The following is an 18,117-nucleotide window of genomic DNA, read 5'->3' as shown; positions in this document are numbered from 1 at the left end:
TTTTTTTCTCTCGTTCTCCCTCTTTTTCTCCCATCCAATTTAAAAAAAAAAAAAAAATCCCTATTCGCTCTCATCTCCACTCCCTCAATTCCCCATAATTGAACACACAACTCCCCCTCCCCCATTATTCTCTCTCCTCATCCATTCATGCATGTTATTCACAGATTAGAATTGTATACGAAAGATGGATTTATTAGAAGTCACATACAATTCATTCTCATGCGGACCACCAAATGTACAGTTCGTAATATGTTCCGGCACAGAAACACGATTTACTTCTTTTCCCTCTGGACTGACGATAGTAATAGCATCCTGTGAACTTGTATAGAGATATCCATCCCCATCCACACGGAAACCATCAGGAATTCCCGGTTCCACTACAAAAAATCTTCTTCCATTTACCGCCTCAATCTTCTCAATAGTATTTTTACCATCTGTAGATATAGTTTCTACAATATCGTACAGGCGAATTTCATGTCGACCAAGATCTCCCCATTCATATCGACTCATATCCGCCACATACAATTGTTTCTCATCTGGTGTAAAGGCCAAACCATTCGGTCGTTGACAATCTGAAATGGCAATATTTATGACACGTTCCTCTAGGTGTTCTGGGGATGGAGGTAAGAGACAATAAACAAAACAACCAACAATTTGACTGGAACTTTGCATACCTGTGAAATCCGATAAAATCCCATACGGTGGATCTGTAAACCAAACACTACCATCACAGGATCGTACCACAATATCATTAGGAGAATTAAATCGTCGATTTGCAAATTTGTCAACTATAATAACATTACGAACATCCTCAGTAGGTGGCTTCGTCCCAATAGAAACTGCATGGGGAGGAAGAGAAGCAGAGATACAACGTCTACCATGTTCACAGGAAAGAATAAAGTAATCTGGTTTTTCAGAAAAGTAATATTTATTACGGAAATCAAGTGTATTCCCATTGGCATGAGAACTGTATGGACGGAATAAGGAAACAGTTTTGGTATCAGGATCCAATAAGTATTGTTTATCTCCAGCAACATCACTGAATAATAATTTGCCTTCACGTGGTAACCAACATGGGCCCTCCAGCCAAGCACCGCCTGTCCAGAGTTTCTCTGCAGTGAGGTTTGTTGATGTGCGATTTAATCCTTTGGGATGCATCGTCATGATTTCTATTCTTTCTCTCTGTTTGTGTGTATGAGAAGAATAAAGTAAAGAAATAGTTTTTTCTCCTTGTTGTAATGTTCTTGTTAATTCGTATTTTCTTTTTTTCTTTATTTATTCATTATTATTATTATTATTATTATTATTATTATTATTATTATTATTATTATTGTTAATATAGAATTTAGGAAAAGTGTCAGAAAAGAAAAAAAAAATTGTAGAAACACCATTTATATTATATATATATATATATATATTAAGAGAATTATAAAGAGATAAGAGAAACACATCACAGCACATCATTTCACTTCTCTTCAACACAAACTCACACTGTAACCCACGCCGTTAAACTTCTTCTTCTTTCTCTCTTTCCATATATATATATATCACACATTATCTACAGTGGTAGTAGTGGAGTTTAAAGGCGGCAGCAGCCACGAACTCCGCGCAAGTCTACATGCATGACAGAGAAAGATTCCACCACTGGCATCACGCTGCACAGGACACACACAGTCCTGATGAAACAGCAATAAACACGAAGCGCACTCCAACACTGCATCCACCTCACGTAGACGAGGAATGCGGGGAACGGTATCCATCAATTCTCTTACTAACCGCGTCTCTCTTGAAGGTCCATTAACACAACCCTTATCATGTATTTTTTTATTCGTATGTTCGCTTTTTAATAGATCATTTAAATATGTCTCTCCACTGGAACCGCCAATTAATGCGGCACGACAGGCAGCGAGAGGATAAGAGCCTTGCACTTCCAACAATAACTCTCGCAGAGTAGGAAATAGTGAAGAAAGAGAGGTACGATCACTTCTTCTCTTTGGAGTCATGGATGTGGTTGTATTTTGAATTTGAGTAAGAGTATCCTTCTCTGCCTCAATAACGGCTTTTCGGCATAATTGAATAGTGAGACCTCGCAACACTTCATCACAGATGGATTCTTCTACTACAGAAGGAAGAATAGATTTCTGCTTTATCTCTTCCCATGAATATACATTATCCATATGGATAGAGTTATCTTCTCCTTGTGTTAATGCTGAAAGACGTAATGCAGGTTTCTCTCTCACAAGACCTTCACAAACAGCACAATAAGGATCATTTTCTCCAGCCTTTACAATCATAGTACAATAGTTTAATATTGTATTATAAGTGGAGTGATCAGACTCTGTATTACATACTTGAAGCCATAAACCTGCCACTAACAATCTAGTCCAGAGTTGCTGTGCTGTCACTAATTGTAAAGGTAATGGCATAAGCGATTGAAGTCGTGCACGTGATGGATGTAAAAAATGAGTAGGAGATTGTAAAGATCCGTCACTATCTCCAAATGCATTGTGACAAAAGTATAAATAGGCCTCTTCCACTTCATCTATAGGTGATTCACTCATTATATCTGTAAAACTCGCATTAGCTTCATTCATACATGACAATGGAGAATAAAGAAGTGGATTCCGTAGGCATCTCTGTAATCGATCATAAAATAAAACGGAACGTGCAGAATCAATAGAATCAGCTAATGCTTTTAAACCCATAGGAAGAGCAAAATATTGAAGTGGAACAACAGAACTAACGGATGGGAAACCAAAAGTAGAAGAACTACATAAGGATGAGGTATCCAAAGGAAGTGTCATGGAATGAGTATCCATGATATCATCATCCAAGTCATCTTCTTCAGGGAGTAGAGCTCCAGTGTTATTACTATTACTCTCTCCATGAGTTCCTGCAATCGTATTTACTCCAGAGCGACGACCAGATGATCCTAATGGTCTCTTGCTTATATTTTCTTCTACATTTGGAAGAACCTTTATACCTCCCATCTCCTTTTCATAGGCAGAAACCACAGCGTGGAGCTTTTTTACATTTGGTACATTAAGCTGAAAATAACTAAATACCAATTGTACCACCAGCTCCATTTCCAGTTTACTCCCATTCATATTTTCATCATCGCGAGGATGTTTTCTTGTACCATTTGGTGTACCTATTAAACATGTGGAAACTCTAGTGTTTCCTCCTGTTCCTGTTCCTGTTCCTCCTCCTCCTGATGATATGGGAAGTGTATGATTCTCTGTATGAACGACGGGTTGTAAATAAGAAGTACGGGCAATAAAGTGTTCCACCTCTTTTAATTTCACAGTCATGGGTGCAGGTGCGCCAAATCGCAACTCCGGCATTCGTGGCCGTAAACCGCGACTCCAATTACACAGAACGGACCACATATCGGGTTGACAGGATGAAACGGCGGCTAATACGCAGTACGCGGCATCTTCGGTTTGATTTTCGGCGAGTTTCTCCTGTTTTGCTCGACAAAGACGATATAATAGCATGGCACGCTGACGTAAAGCTTCAGCTGCGGTAGTAATGATACGATGATGCTTCTGATGAATTGGTTGTTGGGCATCACTAGAAAGAAGCTGCTGAATTATAGCAGTACATCGACTATGTACAACATCATCCTCCATTTAGCTACTTTATTTTTTTTCCGCCTTTTCTTTCCTCCCTGTTTGCGTCTTCAAGTAAGAATCAATATATAAGTCAAGAGAAAAACAAAAAAAAAAAAGAAAGAGCAAGATGATAAATACGTCAAATAGGAAAAGAAAACATCTCATACATATATATATAAATAACTAATTAGATTTATTTGTTTAATTTGTACACTTATGTATCTATATAATTGCATATATTTGCTCGTTTTCTCTGTCTGCCGTGTACTCAACGGATCCGCAATAATCATGATGATTAACTTTACGCTCTTGAGAGGTTTTGCTTTTACCCTCTAGTTGCTGTTTGTTTGTTTGTTTTTGTTTTATTTTTTATATTTTGGAACATATTCTTTTTTTTTCTCTCTTTTTAATACATACATCTAGCGCTCGTAGTGCTAGCATGTGCCGCAGCACTAGAATGAACTTTGTTTGTTGCTCCCCACGCAGCTGCATTTCCAACGTTATCATGATCTGGTGACAACTTTGATGAATCTATACTATCTACAACACGGTCTCTACTACCCCTTAAAGCTGACTTACCATTAGGTGTGTTACGTGCACTTTTGATTACCTCAGACTGTTGAAAATCATACCGTAGTTGCTCTAGTGCCGCTAAATGATGATTTACCCAACCATCACCAGCAAGGCGAGAGCGTGCTGTTCGGGGAGTCATACCTTCTTCACGTTCTTTTTTTAGTTGTTGAGAGCCTGATGAAGGTTTCTGTGAGTCAACGTGTAAATTGCACTCTAGTCCAGCAGATATATCGAGAGAGACCGTTATAGGTATGCTATCATCAACATGAGGAGAAAAGTTTGTTGCGCTGGGTATGCGAGCGCCTGGGGTTCTCACCTTATTGGTAGTAATAGGTGTATGATTATTGGTGGTAGTAGCAGTCGTAGTAGTAGTAGTAGTAGTGTTAGTAGTAGGTACAGCAGTACTACCACCCTTACGCTCTTGAAGATGATGTTGTAAAGTTTCGCGGGAATTGTTCATCGTCATGAGCAATGTGTTACTTCTTTCTTCAGATAGTTTCATCATATGTACGACGGTAGTATTTTTCTCTTCACTCTTTGTTGGAACACCATAACCACTCGGCTGAGTTTTTCCTGAACTTTTTCTCCCTGTCATTGTTTTCGCTGCTGTTGGTGTTGTTGCTGTTGGTACTGCTGCTGCTGCTGTTGCTGCCGCCGCAGTTCTCATTCCCACTGCAGCTATCGCTGGTGATGGTGATGGTGCTGTTGATGACGGTGATGGTGCTGATGATGATGATAATGATGCTGCAATTGCTGCCACATGTCCTGTTTCTTTTGATCCATGCATATATAATGAAGGATCATAATGAGATGACTTGAGTTTTCCTGCAGCAAGTGTAGGGTGACTAGTTGTTGTAGAAACATTTTTAGCGGAAACCAAATTACCTGTCTGACGTGGTGACATAGAAGGACGTGCATGTGCTTTGGAACTATTTAGTGGTGTAGTGGAATGTGGTGTTGGTACTTTATTCAACATATGCACTCCTGGGCTTCCACGTGATTGTAGCGGTGTTGCAATAGGTGTTGTCCGTGGTGGTGTTTTATAACTAGTAGGAAGAAGCAGTGATGAATTATCATCTGTTGTACGTACAAGTGGAGAAACATCTGGTGTAGCGAGCACAGATCTTGGTCGGCCCGTAAGGGGAGTTCGTTGATTTGCTCGTACAGGAGTAACATGTTGTAAGGGTAGTTCAAGCTTTGTTGTAGAAGAAGGAACAGCCGCAAGAGAAGTAGAATGTGTTAATTTTGATGATGCTGGTCTACCAATAACCTTTTCCCTCCCTGTTGAAGAAACTGTAGAAAGTCCAACAACGGCAGGAGATTCCGCTCGACCGTTATAAGAACGACTAGTAACAATAGGTGAAACACTTTTTTGTCGACGTACAGAAGAACTAGCGGTTGGTGTTCTTGTAGACATCGTACCTTGAGCTAATGCTGTGTGGCCCACTGCCGTACTATTTGAATGCGCCATCGATGGAGTGTTGGTTCGTGTACTCGCTCGTTGTGTGTGGCCCCCTGGAGTTACCCGAGGAGAACAGTTTTGTGGGGCTCCATCTATTACTCGTCCCTCTTTACCAAGTAAACCCACGGGTGAAGTATGCGATGCCAACATGTCCGCAGCAGTAGGAGAGATATTGGCATTGGTATTGGTATTGGCATTACCACCAGAAGAATTTTCAGTTTTTTGAAAACGAAGGAGACCGTAAAGTGGACGAGTTTTATCGGATGGAGTGGTGGACTCAGTCGTTACTGTACGACGAGAAGATCGTGGATAAGGTTGTTGTGCTAGCGAAGACCACGAAAGTGCAGTTGAGACCTTTTGTGGTGATGATGATGATGTTGTTGTTTGTACGGTTTGTTGTGCGGTATGTGTTGATGATGGCCCTGCTCGTGCTGTTGAGACTCCTGGTGTGGGCGGCATACTAGTGGATGGTAATCCTCTCGCCGTAGCTACAGCTGCTGTGTTTGTAGTGTTGGTTGCTCTTCCTGTGGTTATTGCTGCTACACCTGCTATTGGAGGGACAACTGATCTTAATGGCGATGTTGATGCCCTTGGAGGACCAGCAGCAGCAGCATTAGGTGGTGATGTTGTTGGGGATGACGATGCTGTTGTCGGTATAGGCAGTGATTTGGCTACAGGTAATGCTGATGCTGCTGATAATGTCTTTGAACGTGGAGTCTGCACTAATGATTGTCTGAGACGTTCAAAGCTTTCTTTCCCTGCAGGGAGTTGATCTAATCGTTCAGACGTTAATTCATAAAGAAGAAGAAATTGATTTAATTTTTCTTCCCGCTCCTCAAGTCGTTTTTCTCGCTCCTCTAGTTCTGCCATATACGCTTCAACATTCGTTAAAGACGGATACTTATGATCAGTCACTTTTCCCCCATTCCCATTTCTTTTACCATCACTCCAGATATTGTTGCTAATGATATTACTAGTATCCTTCCTTTTGCTACTGTTGTGGTCATGGTTATTGATATTACTGGTGTTACTGGCATTGTTGTTGTTGTTGTTATTATTAGTAGTATTAGTATTATTGTTGTTGTCGTTGTTGCTTTTATTAAGGTAAAACATAAAAGTGGCAATTTGTGTATCGCGTTCCTCCAGAATAGAGCGAAGTAGCCAAAGATGTGTACGCAGTTGTACAGCCTGCAACTGTGCAAATCGATGGGCCGGTGCCTCTCCCAATACACCACCATTTGCGGATGATGATGATGTTGTGGTTGTTGAGGTCGTATTCACACTTTCTCCCACAGCGGCCATTCGCTCAGCAACAAAGAGAAGTTCTGAACAACTTGTTGTACCTCTCGCCCCACGCCGCCGTTTCGCCTCAGCGACAACTGCCACGAGAATACGGCCCAGTGCGGCTGTATCTCGTCTTTGTGCTGCGCCAATCTCCGCTGCGTTTTCTTCCCGTTCTTCCTCTTCTTCTTCGCCTCCCCGCATTTCCTCTGCAAAGAGAGATCGTGGGGGTGTGGTGAATACAAAGAATGCGTGATGGGCGGGGGTTGTATCCGTAATAAGCCAGTGGGATTCACTCGCCGTGGTCCGTGAGACGAGATGATGGGCGATGGATTCTATTCCACTATTCCTTTTCATCGTGTTCGCCCCCACTGCTGTTGCTGTTGCTGCTGCTGCTGTTGTTGTTGTTGTTCTTGTTGTTGTTGTGGATGATGTTGGTGTTGAGATGTGTGATTCTTCTTCACTGCTATCAGGGAGAGCAAAGCAAAGTACATCATCTGTAGATAATTCCCCTCTAAAGTGAAAACCAGCCGCATGAACTACAGCCAATGCTGACACTAGCAATCCAAGTAAACGCCATAAGACATCATCACTCCAGCATGAAAAGGGATCTTCTCTACTCCATTCACTACTACTATTAACACCACCAATACCACTACCACTACCACCTGGTGCTGGTGATCCCTTATGTGGACCACTTACAGAGCGGGGGAGACGACATTCTAGGTAAGCCGCAAGAGTAAGCCCAATCCTTGTGCGGTTATTCATACCTAATGCATTATGCATTGTTGAAGCCGCTCCACAAACACCTGTTGCGTTAGAAACAGCTAAAAAGCGATCCATTAACGTCATTCTTGACGCTTCAGCAGCCAAAGCATTTCTTAAATTAGTGTTAGTAGTACTATCATTACTAATATGATCACTAACACTTTGACCACGCAAGACACGCTGCTCTGGAAAACCGTAAAAGAAACAATACGGTATTACTCGTGTATCCTTTAATGATCCCACATCATCTCCGCCTTTTCTTCCTTCTCCTCCCACACCTTTTGTTACTGTCGTTGATTCTTCATCCGATGCGGCTGGTACCACAGAGATAATTGAGGGAAGGGCAAAGGCAGCCGCTACAAATGCTGTAGGTTCTACTGGGAAAACTAAATGAGAGAGACGATCCACGTCAAATACGGTGGAATCATCAACAGCCGCATTACTCTTAATGCTTCTATGATGACGGGAACGTCTTGAAAATAACCATTCAACACCCCGTTGTAACCGACAACATAAACGGCAGTATGATTCACATCGCGCAAGAAACCGTTTGTGAAAAGCTCTTGATCCATTAATAGGTACTACACGCATTACACTTAATTCCTTTTTATCACTGTCATTATCGCCCAAGTTTGAGGTTGGGTCAACAGAGAGAGAAAGCGCATTCATAAAGGCTTCATGAGTTCCATCATTACCGCTGACACGGGAACGATTAAGGCGTACACCAGTAGTTGTTGGACGATGCAGAATTGATGCAGGAACATCAACTAAAAATGTAGACTCGCTCTGAAACGCATGGATGATTGACAGTTGATCCATTACCAGCAAATAGGAAAGAAGTAGAAACTCTTTTTTTTTTCTTTTTTTTACCCCTTACTTTACCTTCTCTTTTGCTTTTTTTTTTATTCTTCCTTTTAATGTATAAGTAAACGTATGTATGGAAGAATAGACCCTTTCACCCCTCTGTACGGAGTGAAAGGTGAAATTCTGTTTCAGAATAATGAAGAAATAAAAATACTTAACCCAACTGGATGAACGTATTCGTCACACAATATTATTTGATTGGCCTAACAAGTTGTCCCAATAGTCCGTATTATAAGGTACCAAATCCAATGTAATGCAATCAGATGTGTGTATAAATACTTGGTATCCACCCTCACACCCTCTTTCTGTTCTTTTTATCTATCAATTTATTTGTCTCTTTGTTTGTATGTATATATGTATGTATATTTAGCTACTCCGCTGTTTCTGTTGTAGTTGTTGTTGCGGTTAACCTATCCGCACTCCCACACACAGAAAATACACGCGAAGCAAATGGCCAACGACGAAAAAAAAAAAAGAAAGAAGTGAACCCCTCTGCTCTTTACTGACGACAATGATGCACTTCTCCAAGTACCACCATAAATGGCAAACCAAAGAAGGAACAATAAAAAAAAGAGAAAAAAAAGAGAAAAAGAAAGGAAAGATAGAAAACGCAAATTTCGAGAGAGAGAACTTATCGAATAAGGTAGGAAAATTTACTGGAGAGAGAGATTTTAACAAGAACAGGAAAAAAATATTCTGTTGTTTAGTTATTTTTTTTTTTTAGAAATAAGTAAGATGTACTAACGTAGAAATGAAAAAAAGTGGTTTCATGGCTTTCTTTCACCACCCGTGAATGGAATTCAAACTGAACCCACTAGACCCCGAGCTAACAACAAGGAAAACAATCAGATTTATAGCAGACCCATCTTGTTGGCTGTCTCGAGAGCGTCGTTGGAGGCAGAGAGACGAATGTACGCCTTCTTAAGACCATCAGGGCGAATCAGTGTGTTCACCTTCACGGCCTTCACCTGGTAGAGCTTGCGAATAGCCTTCTTGATCTCCGTCTTGTTTGCGTGTGAGTCGACGATGAAGGTCAGTGTGTTGTTCTCCTCAATCTTCTTCATGGCCTTGTCGGTCGTCAGTGGGTAGCGAATCACGCGGAACGCATCGTACTTGTTCTGCACGGCGCTCACATTGGCGCATGGCTTAACAGTTGCCGGCTTGCGGTACGTGTGTGGGCGACGGAACTGCGGGCGGGTGTACGCCTTGCGCTTGGTGACCTTCACCACCTTTGTCGCCTTCACAGCGGGCTGCGTGCCCTTCTTGGCAACAGTCTTGGTGGCGGTCTTCTTAGCAGCAGCAGAAGCAGTCTTCGCGGGCATCCTCGTCCTTTTTTTCGCGTGAAAGAAAAGCCTTTTTTAATTATTATTTGTTAATTACAATTGTGTGAGAGAGATTTAGGGAAGGGAAGGGGGTTCAATAGAAAGGGAAAGAAAGAAAAAAATAGATATGGCAAAAGTGAAGGAGGGGGAAGGGGGAAATAAGAGTGAAATGAGTAATGAACTACTCCACAGAAATGCAGGCATTATACGCATATTCACACACAGACACAGAGACATACAAACAATACAAATGGTATCCTTTCCCATCTTCCGTACGGTTAGATGGCACCAAGACGAATTGTGGGAAACAAAACTCATCTCCCATGTATATAAGTATACGGTGTAGGGATTCTTTTTTTTTTTTTTTTGTATGCATTCATGTGCGTTTCCATGCATAAAAAGGTTATTGATAAATCACACGAGAAAAAAAAAAAACGACTCCTTTCTTTGTTTGGTTTTTTTTATAGCAGACCCATCTTGTTGGCTGTCTCGAGAGCGTCGTTGGAGGCAGAGAGACGAATGTACGCCTTCTTAAGACCATCAGGGCGAATCAGTGTGTTCACCTTCACGGCCTTCACCTGGTAGAGCTTGCGAATAGCCTTCTTGATCTCCGTCTTGTTTGCGTGTGAGTCGACGATGAAGGTCAGTGTGTTGTTCTCCTCAATCTTCTTCATGGCCTTGTCGGTCGTCAGTGGGTAGCGAATCACGCGGAACGCATCGTACTTGTTCTGCACGGCGCTCACATTGGCGCATGGCTTAACAGTTGCCGGCTTGCGGTACGTGTGTGGGCGACGGAACTGCGGGCGGGTGTACGCCTTGCGCTTGGTGACCTTCACCACCTTTGTCGCCTTCACAGCGGGCTGCGTGCCCTTCTTGGCAACAGTCTTGGTGGCGGCAGACTTCTTAGCGGCGGCCTTCTTGGGGGCAGCGGCAGAAGCAGTCTTGGCGGGCATCTTCGGTGTCGTTGATACCTTTCTCTATTTTTGTTAGTAAAGGGAATGAGTGTGAGTGTGGTAATTAGTTGGTTTTTTTTTATAATGAGGTGAGAAAAGATTAGAATGTGGGAAAAGGAAACGTTCGAGAAAAAAAAAAATGATGAAAGAGAATCCACTGATTAAAAATAAAAAAAAAAAAAGAGGGATAGATAGATAGAGGGAGGCCGAAGGGGTGGTGTGAGGTATAGGGATTGAATAAAAAGAAAGGTATTATAAGAATTACTTCTTACTCATTTTGGGTAAAAGGGGGTGTAAAGGCAATAAAAATGAAAAAAAAAAGAAATTAGTGACTTACAGGAAGACACTTATAATATTTACGAAAAATTCTTATATTTTTCTTCTCTTTTTTTTTTTCTTTTCTACTCAGATTTCACGAGATCGTAGTGAAAATCCCTCTATGGTATATATATATATGTCGTATTTATTTGCTTTCACATATATATTAAAAAACAAAAAAACACGTGATCACACACCCCAACTCATAATTTATTACTTTTTTTACTTCTTGTGGGAATGGAAATATAACAAAACAACTCTATTTTTCCCCCCATCTATAAATATTAATAACAGAGAGTAAACGAACATGTAGAAAATATGTACGAATGAATGTATGAATGACTCTGTACAAGTACATCATTCCCACTCAAATATTTTCACTAGCATATATTCATACCAGCAGCCGCTGCATCACTCTCTCCCTCTGCTGCTCCTGGTAAAGATTTCAACCAGCGGTGAACGCCATATTGAGCCTCTTTAGGAGTTCCAAAGGCATCAAATACACGATGGATGATAGAATCCCAGGCAGCAAGGTAAGTGGACTCATTCAGAACATCTTCCACTGAAAAGGATGCGATACACTCATGCAGTAAAACGTTATCCTCCACCCCATCACGAACCTTCACATATGTACCATCCTTATATCCTGACATTTGGCGAATACTGTTTAGTGTGTGTTTCGCCACGTAGTAGGCCACCAGGTTAAATCCGAGATCCTGTGCTGCCGCAATGACAGCTTCTGTAATGAGATCAAATCGCCAGATATTAGCTAATTGAATAATATTACGGAAGCTCGCCACTGCATTTGCGGTTTCACTTAAAGGAAAGAATAAGATACCATTCAATTCACTTCCTTCAGGTACTGTTGTGATAGTAGTAATAGTTTCCGGTGGGGAACAGAAACGGCATAACTCCTGTAGTGGTTTCCCAGTCATATTTTGGTGTAGTGGAGCCGCGAGACGTGTCTGCATCTCTCCTGAAAGTGAAAAGTGCATAATGTCTGTGAGTTCAATCTTCACATTTTGCAAATCGGGTTGTGCCTTTACATTCTTCCACCACTTCCATGGATAGGAATCCATCAACTCTGCACTCTCCATCACAATAGCAAGTGCCCAGTCATCTGGAGTACGTTGTTGTTGCCAATTCACATTCACGGCGGTGTTGAGACCATCCTGCAGTTGGGCGAGAGAACGGAGAATGAGTGGTGGCAGAGTGGCACGATGCATAGTGATTGGTGTTCTTGATAATAGAAGACAGACAGACAGACAGACAGAGACACACACACACGAGAGGATAATAATATATGATGATGGTAGGGAAATAGTTAGAGAAATTTATTACACAGCTGTGATTTAGCTAGAATCCTTGTTTTACTTGGATATATATATATATATATATATATATATATGAAGAGAGAGAGAGAGATAATATATGTAATGACGAAAAAAAGAAAGAAAGAAAGAAATAAGTAATTAAAGAGCAAAGAATAGATATAGCTACCTCTACACAGATACAGAGTAATACAATATTCATTATATTTTTAATATGTCACATCACATGCAAGAAAAGAGAAGGGTGGGGATTAGGTAGGGTGCAAAAGAAAAAAAGAAATGATAATAGCGCAATAAGAAGAAAGACTTAATAAGTATGGATTCAGGGGGGTGGGAGGGGGATAAAAAATATTGATACAGCAATCCAATTATAACTCTTCGATTATCATCAATAGTTGCTTCTCTGTTTGTAGTTTTTTTTTCTCTCTCTCCCCCCGTTTTCGTTCCTTTTTTTATTTTTCTTTTTTTTTTTGTTTTCTCGTTCATTTACACTTCTATTTTTCCTGTTTATAGTAGTGGTGCTATGTAATGCTGAAGTAACTTGTGTACATGTGAGAGTGTCACATCATCCTTCTCTGGATTCCCCTGTTTTCTCAATATATCGGATGATAATGAGGATGAACTCGATCGCACGGTACGATCTGACTTACTGCTTGAACTGTTCCTATCAGATTCACTATCATCATCATCACTATCATCATCATCATCATCGACTAATTTCGTCTTTCCAACAAAATCATTTAAGTTAACAGCTGTAATGACTTTTTCTACACGACTTATAGTTACATCCGAGGTAATCGCCGGCAATCCCCTTGGTTCTTGTAGTGAATCAAAGAAAGATCCAATAACATCCAACAACAATTTACTAGGATCATCACTATTGTCTCCACTATTTTTACTGAGACGAGGGCTGCTGCTGGTGTTGGTGTTGGTGGTATTCTCCCCGGCATTCATATTATTTGCATTAAATCTCTGTCTGCTAGTCGGTGATTGGGGTGAGAGTGGCGGCTTGTTATCATTCTTACTATCGTTGTTAGTACTGATGCTGATATTACTAGTACTGCTGTTATTATTATTACTTTTATTATTATTTTGATTTCTCCATGAACCTAATCCCTGTGTAGTGGATGCCGTTGCTGCTGTGGATCCCATATTCCGAGAGAAAGCCAAACTTTCCACATCAAAGACCCGTTGTTGTTGTTGTTGTTGTTGTTGTGGTTGGTCTTTTGAAGACTCTTTTGTATTTGCCGCACAAGTTAACCACTGCAAAAGCACCAATGATGGGACTCCATCTGTGTTGTTATTTCTATTTGACATTGTGCATTGTCCATATGTGTTTGTCTTCACACCACCCACAAACAATGGTGACCAGAATCGCAGGAATACAGCAAAGAAAAATATCTGTTGTCGTAATACCCCTTCTGATTTTCTCCATACTTCTGTGGAAACATTATATAAAGTACTCCATGTCTCTACATTACACAATATATCTCGTAAGAGACGAAAAACAATAAATTGTAATAATGCCACAGCACCGGCGTAATTTCCACCACCCGTTTCTAACGCTCCAATCACTGATTCCTCCTGTGGGGAGACACAACTACGTAAAGGAAATGGAGAACCACTTTTATTATTCTTACTATTACTATTACTAACATTATCACTAGTAGTATGAGTAGTAGTAGGAGTATTAGCGGTGGTGTGTTGGGCTGCCCATCGCTGATTTACAACATGGGTAGGAACGAGAAGTTGTTCTTGAAAAAAGGCCAATATATTTAATGACATTTGCACACACCAATGAAAAAGAAACAATTCATCCTCATGATCAAAGTTACCATCAATAGGGAAGTGTGGATAATTCCCTAATACCCCACGCAGACACCAAACAGGTGATGGTGGTGGTGGTAATGGTACACACAAGAGTGCCGATTTCTCTTTACTTGTATTGTATGAAGAGAAGCGTCTTTTAACAAGATCCAATAGAAAAGGTTTTAAACGTGTTTCATTTACAGCTGCAGTTTGAATAAGATGCGCAGCGGCATCCCGTGCACCATTTGTATCCTCCACAAGATTCACCGAAGGCGAAGAAGAAGAAGAAGAATACTTATTATTAGTATTATTATTATTATTATTATTATTATTATTATTATTATTACTATTAATAGTGGGAGGACGTGCAGTAAATACTTTAGATGTTGCGGCCGCTGCTACTGCTGTGGCCATCTTCATCTCATTATCCCCATCAAATGTGAGTAAAGCGGCATCTCCCAAGAGAAGATCCTGCGCGGCATCTACACTGTGGGATAAACTTAATGCTGCCACCATCCATCCTTGCACCAGTCGTGGTAATACTCGCCGTAATTCCTCTAGATATTGAACCTGAAAGGCTAAAGTGGCATCTAACAACATATAAGATAATGCCCGTCCACGTGAGAGAAAGGCAATCCACACAGAAGCACTCAATACATCTGCGAGAAGTAATTGCATAGCCCCAAACACCCATCGTGTTACAGAGGCGGATGGAGATAATGGGGAAATTCTGTTATCTGCAGGGAATACTTTACGATGCATATCTGTAAATTCTCCAGATTGTAAAAAGGTTACAAGAGCTTGCCGTTGTCGTAATGTTGTTCGCATAAATGAAAGGAATAAACGTTGCATCGTAACATCCAATGACTCTGTTACCACCGCATTCGAAAGTAGAAATGAAACACATTCCATCCAATTATCATGGACATCCATCACCTTCTTATTCTTCTGCTGACGACCCACTTGCTCTAATGGTAATAACTCCTGTCCAGTCATAGCTGCTACAAAGCGAAGAACGGATGTTAAAAGTATACCATGCACACGTGTACAGCCATTTGCATATCGCAGGAATGTATATTGCTCTGGGAGAAGTGAAGATGTTAGAGTCTCACTACTACTGTTCTCCATTCGATTCTTATTATCATTCCTATTAATAATAATATTATTATTAGTATTAGCAATATTCTTGTTACTATTGTTGGTAATACTATTATTATTACTATTACTGTTATTGTTGGTATTACTATCATTACTTCTCCTCACAAAGAGACGTGAGGAGGCTGGAGCGAGAAGTAATTCCAACAAAACGGCATACGACGTTTGTGAAAGACCTTGAAATCTCTGTTGTAACTCCCTACAAAGTGTATTATTACGCCGTGCTACTTCTTCACACATCTGTGGATTATATGCCATTTCACGACTTGCATACATGTGCCATACATCCCGAATAAGATACTCCACCATGGCTTTCCCTGTACTATCCAATCGATCATCTGTACATCCACTAAAGTCTGCCTGTAAATAGATAAGACTTGGTGTGAGCAGTCGGAGAAGATGTGTATCGCAGCCCGCACAGCCAAACTCATCCATTCGACGAACTGTACGAATGGCGTCTGCCAACATCACAACAGCCCGACGGAAACGGGATGGATCTCCGCCTTCAGCCCCACTACCGTAACTGAGAGCCCGAGCTCCTAATACCTCACGGGCTAATTTGTCAATACGATCATGTACCCAAAGAACAGCTGCAGAACTGGGTGGTAATTGTACGATTGTAGAAGTTTGTGTGGTATTCTCTTCACTACGGATGGGTTTTCCACCACTGTTATTGTTTGGCAATAGTTTATCTGAAAACTTGTTGGTATTATTATTATTATTATTATTATTATTATTATTATTATTATTATTATTATTAATAGTAGTAGTAGTAGTAGTAGTAGTAGTAGTAGTAGCAGTAGTAGTAGTAGAAGTAGTACTACTGTTCTTCTTTTTTTCTTCTTCGCCTGTAGAAGCCTCTACTCCCCCATCACCTTTAGTATTAGTATTAGTAATTGTTGTATTAGTTGTCAAAGGATGTTTATTATCATCTGCAATGGATCGCCATAAATTCTGTTGTCGTTCTAATACTTCTTGCATGGCAGAAACAAGAAAATCACTAGCGATAAGAGCACCATGTTGTGGATCTATACGTAATTGTAGTTTATACATTTCTCCATCTAACCATCCCGCATGGAGATGAAAAAAGGTCCGAGATCCACTACGTAATCTCCCAAACCGTAAAAGCAACTGTACAAGTGGAATATGTATACTCTCACTATACATTAATGGCATTGGGACATCATGTAGTCTTTCCGTTACACTACGCACAAACACTTCTTCTAATGCTAATAAGAGTGGCATACATCCTTTGGCATTTGCTTCTGCTTCTACACCTCGCATTAACTCTGCGGCTTCTGTATATCGCCGCTCCGCAATTAATTGTAATATCTCCTGTTTGAGAACATCTGCAAAGAGAAGAATATCTGTGAAACTCAAACCACTGGATTTACCATTATTATTTTCTTCCAATTGTCCTTGTCTATTATGTCGCAACATCGCCGTTGCCCCACCAGCAGCAGAAGTAGCCGTCGCTCCTGTTAACGTGGCATCACGCCATAAACGTGTGGATGGTGTATTTAATGAACGCGTGGTGGATAATAACTGCATAGAGGTTTCATTATTATTATTATTGATATTATTGTTATTATTATTCTTATTACCACCCCCTCTACCAACACCAGCACTATTATTATTATTATTATTATTACCACGACTCCTACTACTCACCGCACCAGATACAGGAAATAATTGAGCAGAAAAGATATCTGTTGAGTCTCGTGGTCGTGATAATCGCGTGGCAATAAGACTTGGACGTACAAGTGCCTTACCTCCTTGGCCTCCCATTCCACTCTTACTCTTATGACTACTTCCACTAAGAAGTGAAACTCGAAAAGTACTTTCCACAGCACGATTATCTCCATCCAAGTTATTACTCCCACTACCACTCCCACTATTATTACTTCCATCATTATATGTACTGAATTTACTAATAGCCGATATAGCGGCTTTCGTCCCTTGTACACGTCCCTTCAATTGTTCCACTAATGCACTCGCCCGGTTTACATCACGGAATAATTGTAGAAAATCACCGGCATGTGCAAATACAGCTGCATGTAAACGACGTGTAGCAATACGATGATCCTCTGATAGTTCCTGATCTAATTTCAGAAAATTAGATTTATTCGTCGCCACAAGTTCTGCAAGTACTTCATCCTTATCAAACGGTGCAGGGGCAACTCCTGCCATACCAGTAGAAGGTGCGGCGGCGAAGGAGCCAGAAGCACAAGAGGCATAACGGGATTTGATAAACTCCTCACGTTCCTCTACACGTTCTTCTGCTTTTCGCATTTCAACAGTACGTTTCTTCATACGTTCAAACAAATTCGCGGTATCTCTTCCCAATATAGATCGTTGTTCTTTACTGTTTCCACGACCACCACTATTACTAGCACCACCACTAGCAGTGGTGTTTTCAAGCAACGCTGCGGCTGTAGAGCCACGACGACGACGTGCACGTAAACCACGGGCATCTGGTCTACGTGGCTGCATTTTTTTTTTTTTTTTATTATTTTCTTCCACAAGTGTTTGTATTTCTGTTATTGCTACTTAGGACTACTGTTCTCTTTAGATTTAAAGAGAATATAAATACACTTAGCAATGTATGTGTATATATGTGTGTGTGTGCAAAATAACACAAATTAGTAATAATATATATATATATAT

General features: G+C 40.7%; 7 protein-coding genes across 7 annotated transcripts; all 7 read right to left on the bottom strand.

Annotated features, from left to right (window-relative positions):
- Window positions 1-165: 165 nt before the first annotated feature.
- On the bottom strand, window positions 166-1,164 carry TM35_000361430 (glucolactonase; the record flags this gene model as incomplete). The annotated part of the gene is made up of 1 exon (XM_029029328.1): window positions 166-1,164. One exon carries the CDS (start codon window positions 1,162-1,164, stop codon window positions 166-168), a length of 999 nt encoding a protein of 332 aa, XP_028879349.1.
- Window positions 1,165-1,547: 383 nt separating this feature from the next.
- Window positions 1,548-3,632, bottom strand: TM35_000361420 (uncharacterized protein; the record flags this gene model as incomplete). The annotated part of the gene is made up of 1 exon (XM_029029327.1): window positions 1,548-3,632. The coding sequence occupies one exon, from the start codon at window positions 3,630-3,632 to the stop codon at window positions 1,548-1,550; it is 2,085 nt and encodes a 694-aa protein (XP_028879348.1).
- A 388-nt stretch (window positions 3,633-4,020) lies between these two features.
- Window positions 4,021-8,517, bottom strand: TM35_000361410 (uncharacterized protein; the record flags this gene model as incomplete). Its single annotated transcript, XM_029029326.1, has 1 exon — window positions 4,021-8,517. One exon carries the CDS (start codon window positions 8,515-8,517, stop codon window positions 4,021-4,023), a length of 4,497 nt encoding a protein of 1,498 aa, XP_028879347.1.
- Window positions 8,518-9,413: 896 nt separating this feature from the next.
- Window positions 9,414-9,884, bottom strand: TM35_000361400 (putative 60S ribosomal protein L23a; the record flags this gene model as incomplete). Its single annotated transcript, XM_029029325.1, has 1 exon — window positions 9,414-9,884. One exon carries the CDS (start codon window positions 9,882-9,884, stop codon window positions 9,414-9,416), a length of 471 nt encoding a protein of 156 aa, XP_028879346.1.
- A 461-nt stretch (window positions 9,885-10,345) lies between these two features.
- On the bottom strand, window positions 10,346-10,837 carry TM35_000361390 (putative 60S ribosomal protein L23a; the record flags this gene model as incomplete). Its single annotated transcript, XM_029029324.1, has 1 exon — window positions 10,346-10,837. The coding sequence occupies one exon, from the start codon at window positions 10,835-10,837 to the stop codon at window positions 10,346-10,348; it is 492 nt and encodes a 163-aa protein (XP_028879345.1).
- Window positions 10,838-11,535: 698 nt separating this feature from the next.
- Window positions 11,536-12,381, bottom strand: TM35_000361380 (putative dUTP diphosphatase; the record flags this gene model as incomplete). The annotated part of the gene is made up of 1 exon (XM_029029323.1): window positions 11,536-12,381. The coding sequence occupies one exon, from the start codon at window positions 12,379-12,381 to the stop codon at window positions 11,536-11,538; it is 846 nt and encodes a 281-aa protein (XP_028879344.1).
- Window positions 12,382-12,993: 612 nt separating this feature from the next.
- On the bottom strand, window positions 12,994-17,943 carry TM35_000361370 (uncharacterized protein; the record flags this gene model as incomplete). Its single annotated transcript, XM_029029322.1, has 1 exon — window positions 12,994-17,943. One exon carries the CDS (start codon window positions 17,941-17,943, stop codon window positions 12,994-12,996), a length of 4,950 nt encoding a protein of 1,649 aa, XP_028879343.1.
- Between the last annotated feature and the right edge of the window lie 174 nt (window positions 17,944-18,117).

The sequence above is a fragment of the Trypanosoma theileri genome (genome assembly GCF_002087225.1).
Source record: "Trypanosoma theileri isolate Edinburgh chromosome Unknown TM35_Tth_36_V1, whole genome shotgun sequence".
Classification (NCBI taxonomy): Eukaryota; Euglenozoa; class Kinetoplastea; order Trypanosomatida; family Trypanosomatidae; genus Trypanosoma; species Trypanosoma theileri.
This window is presented reverse-complemented; position numbering and strand designations above follow the sequence as displayed.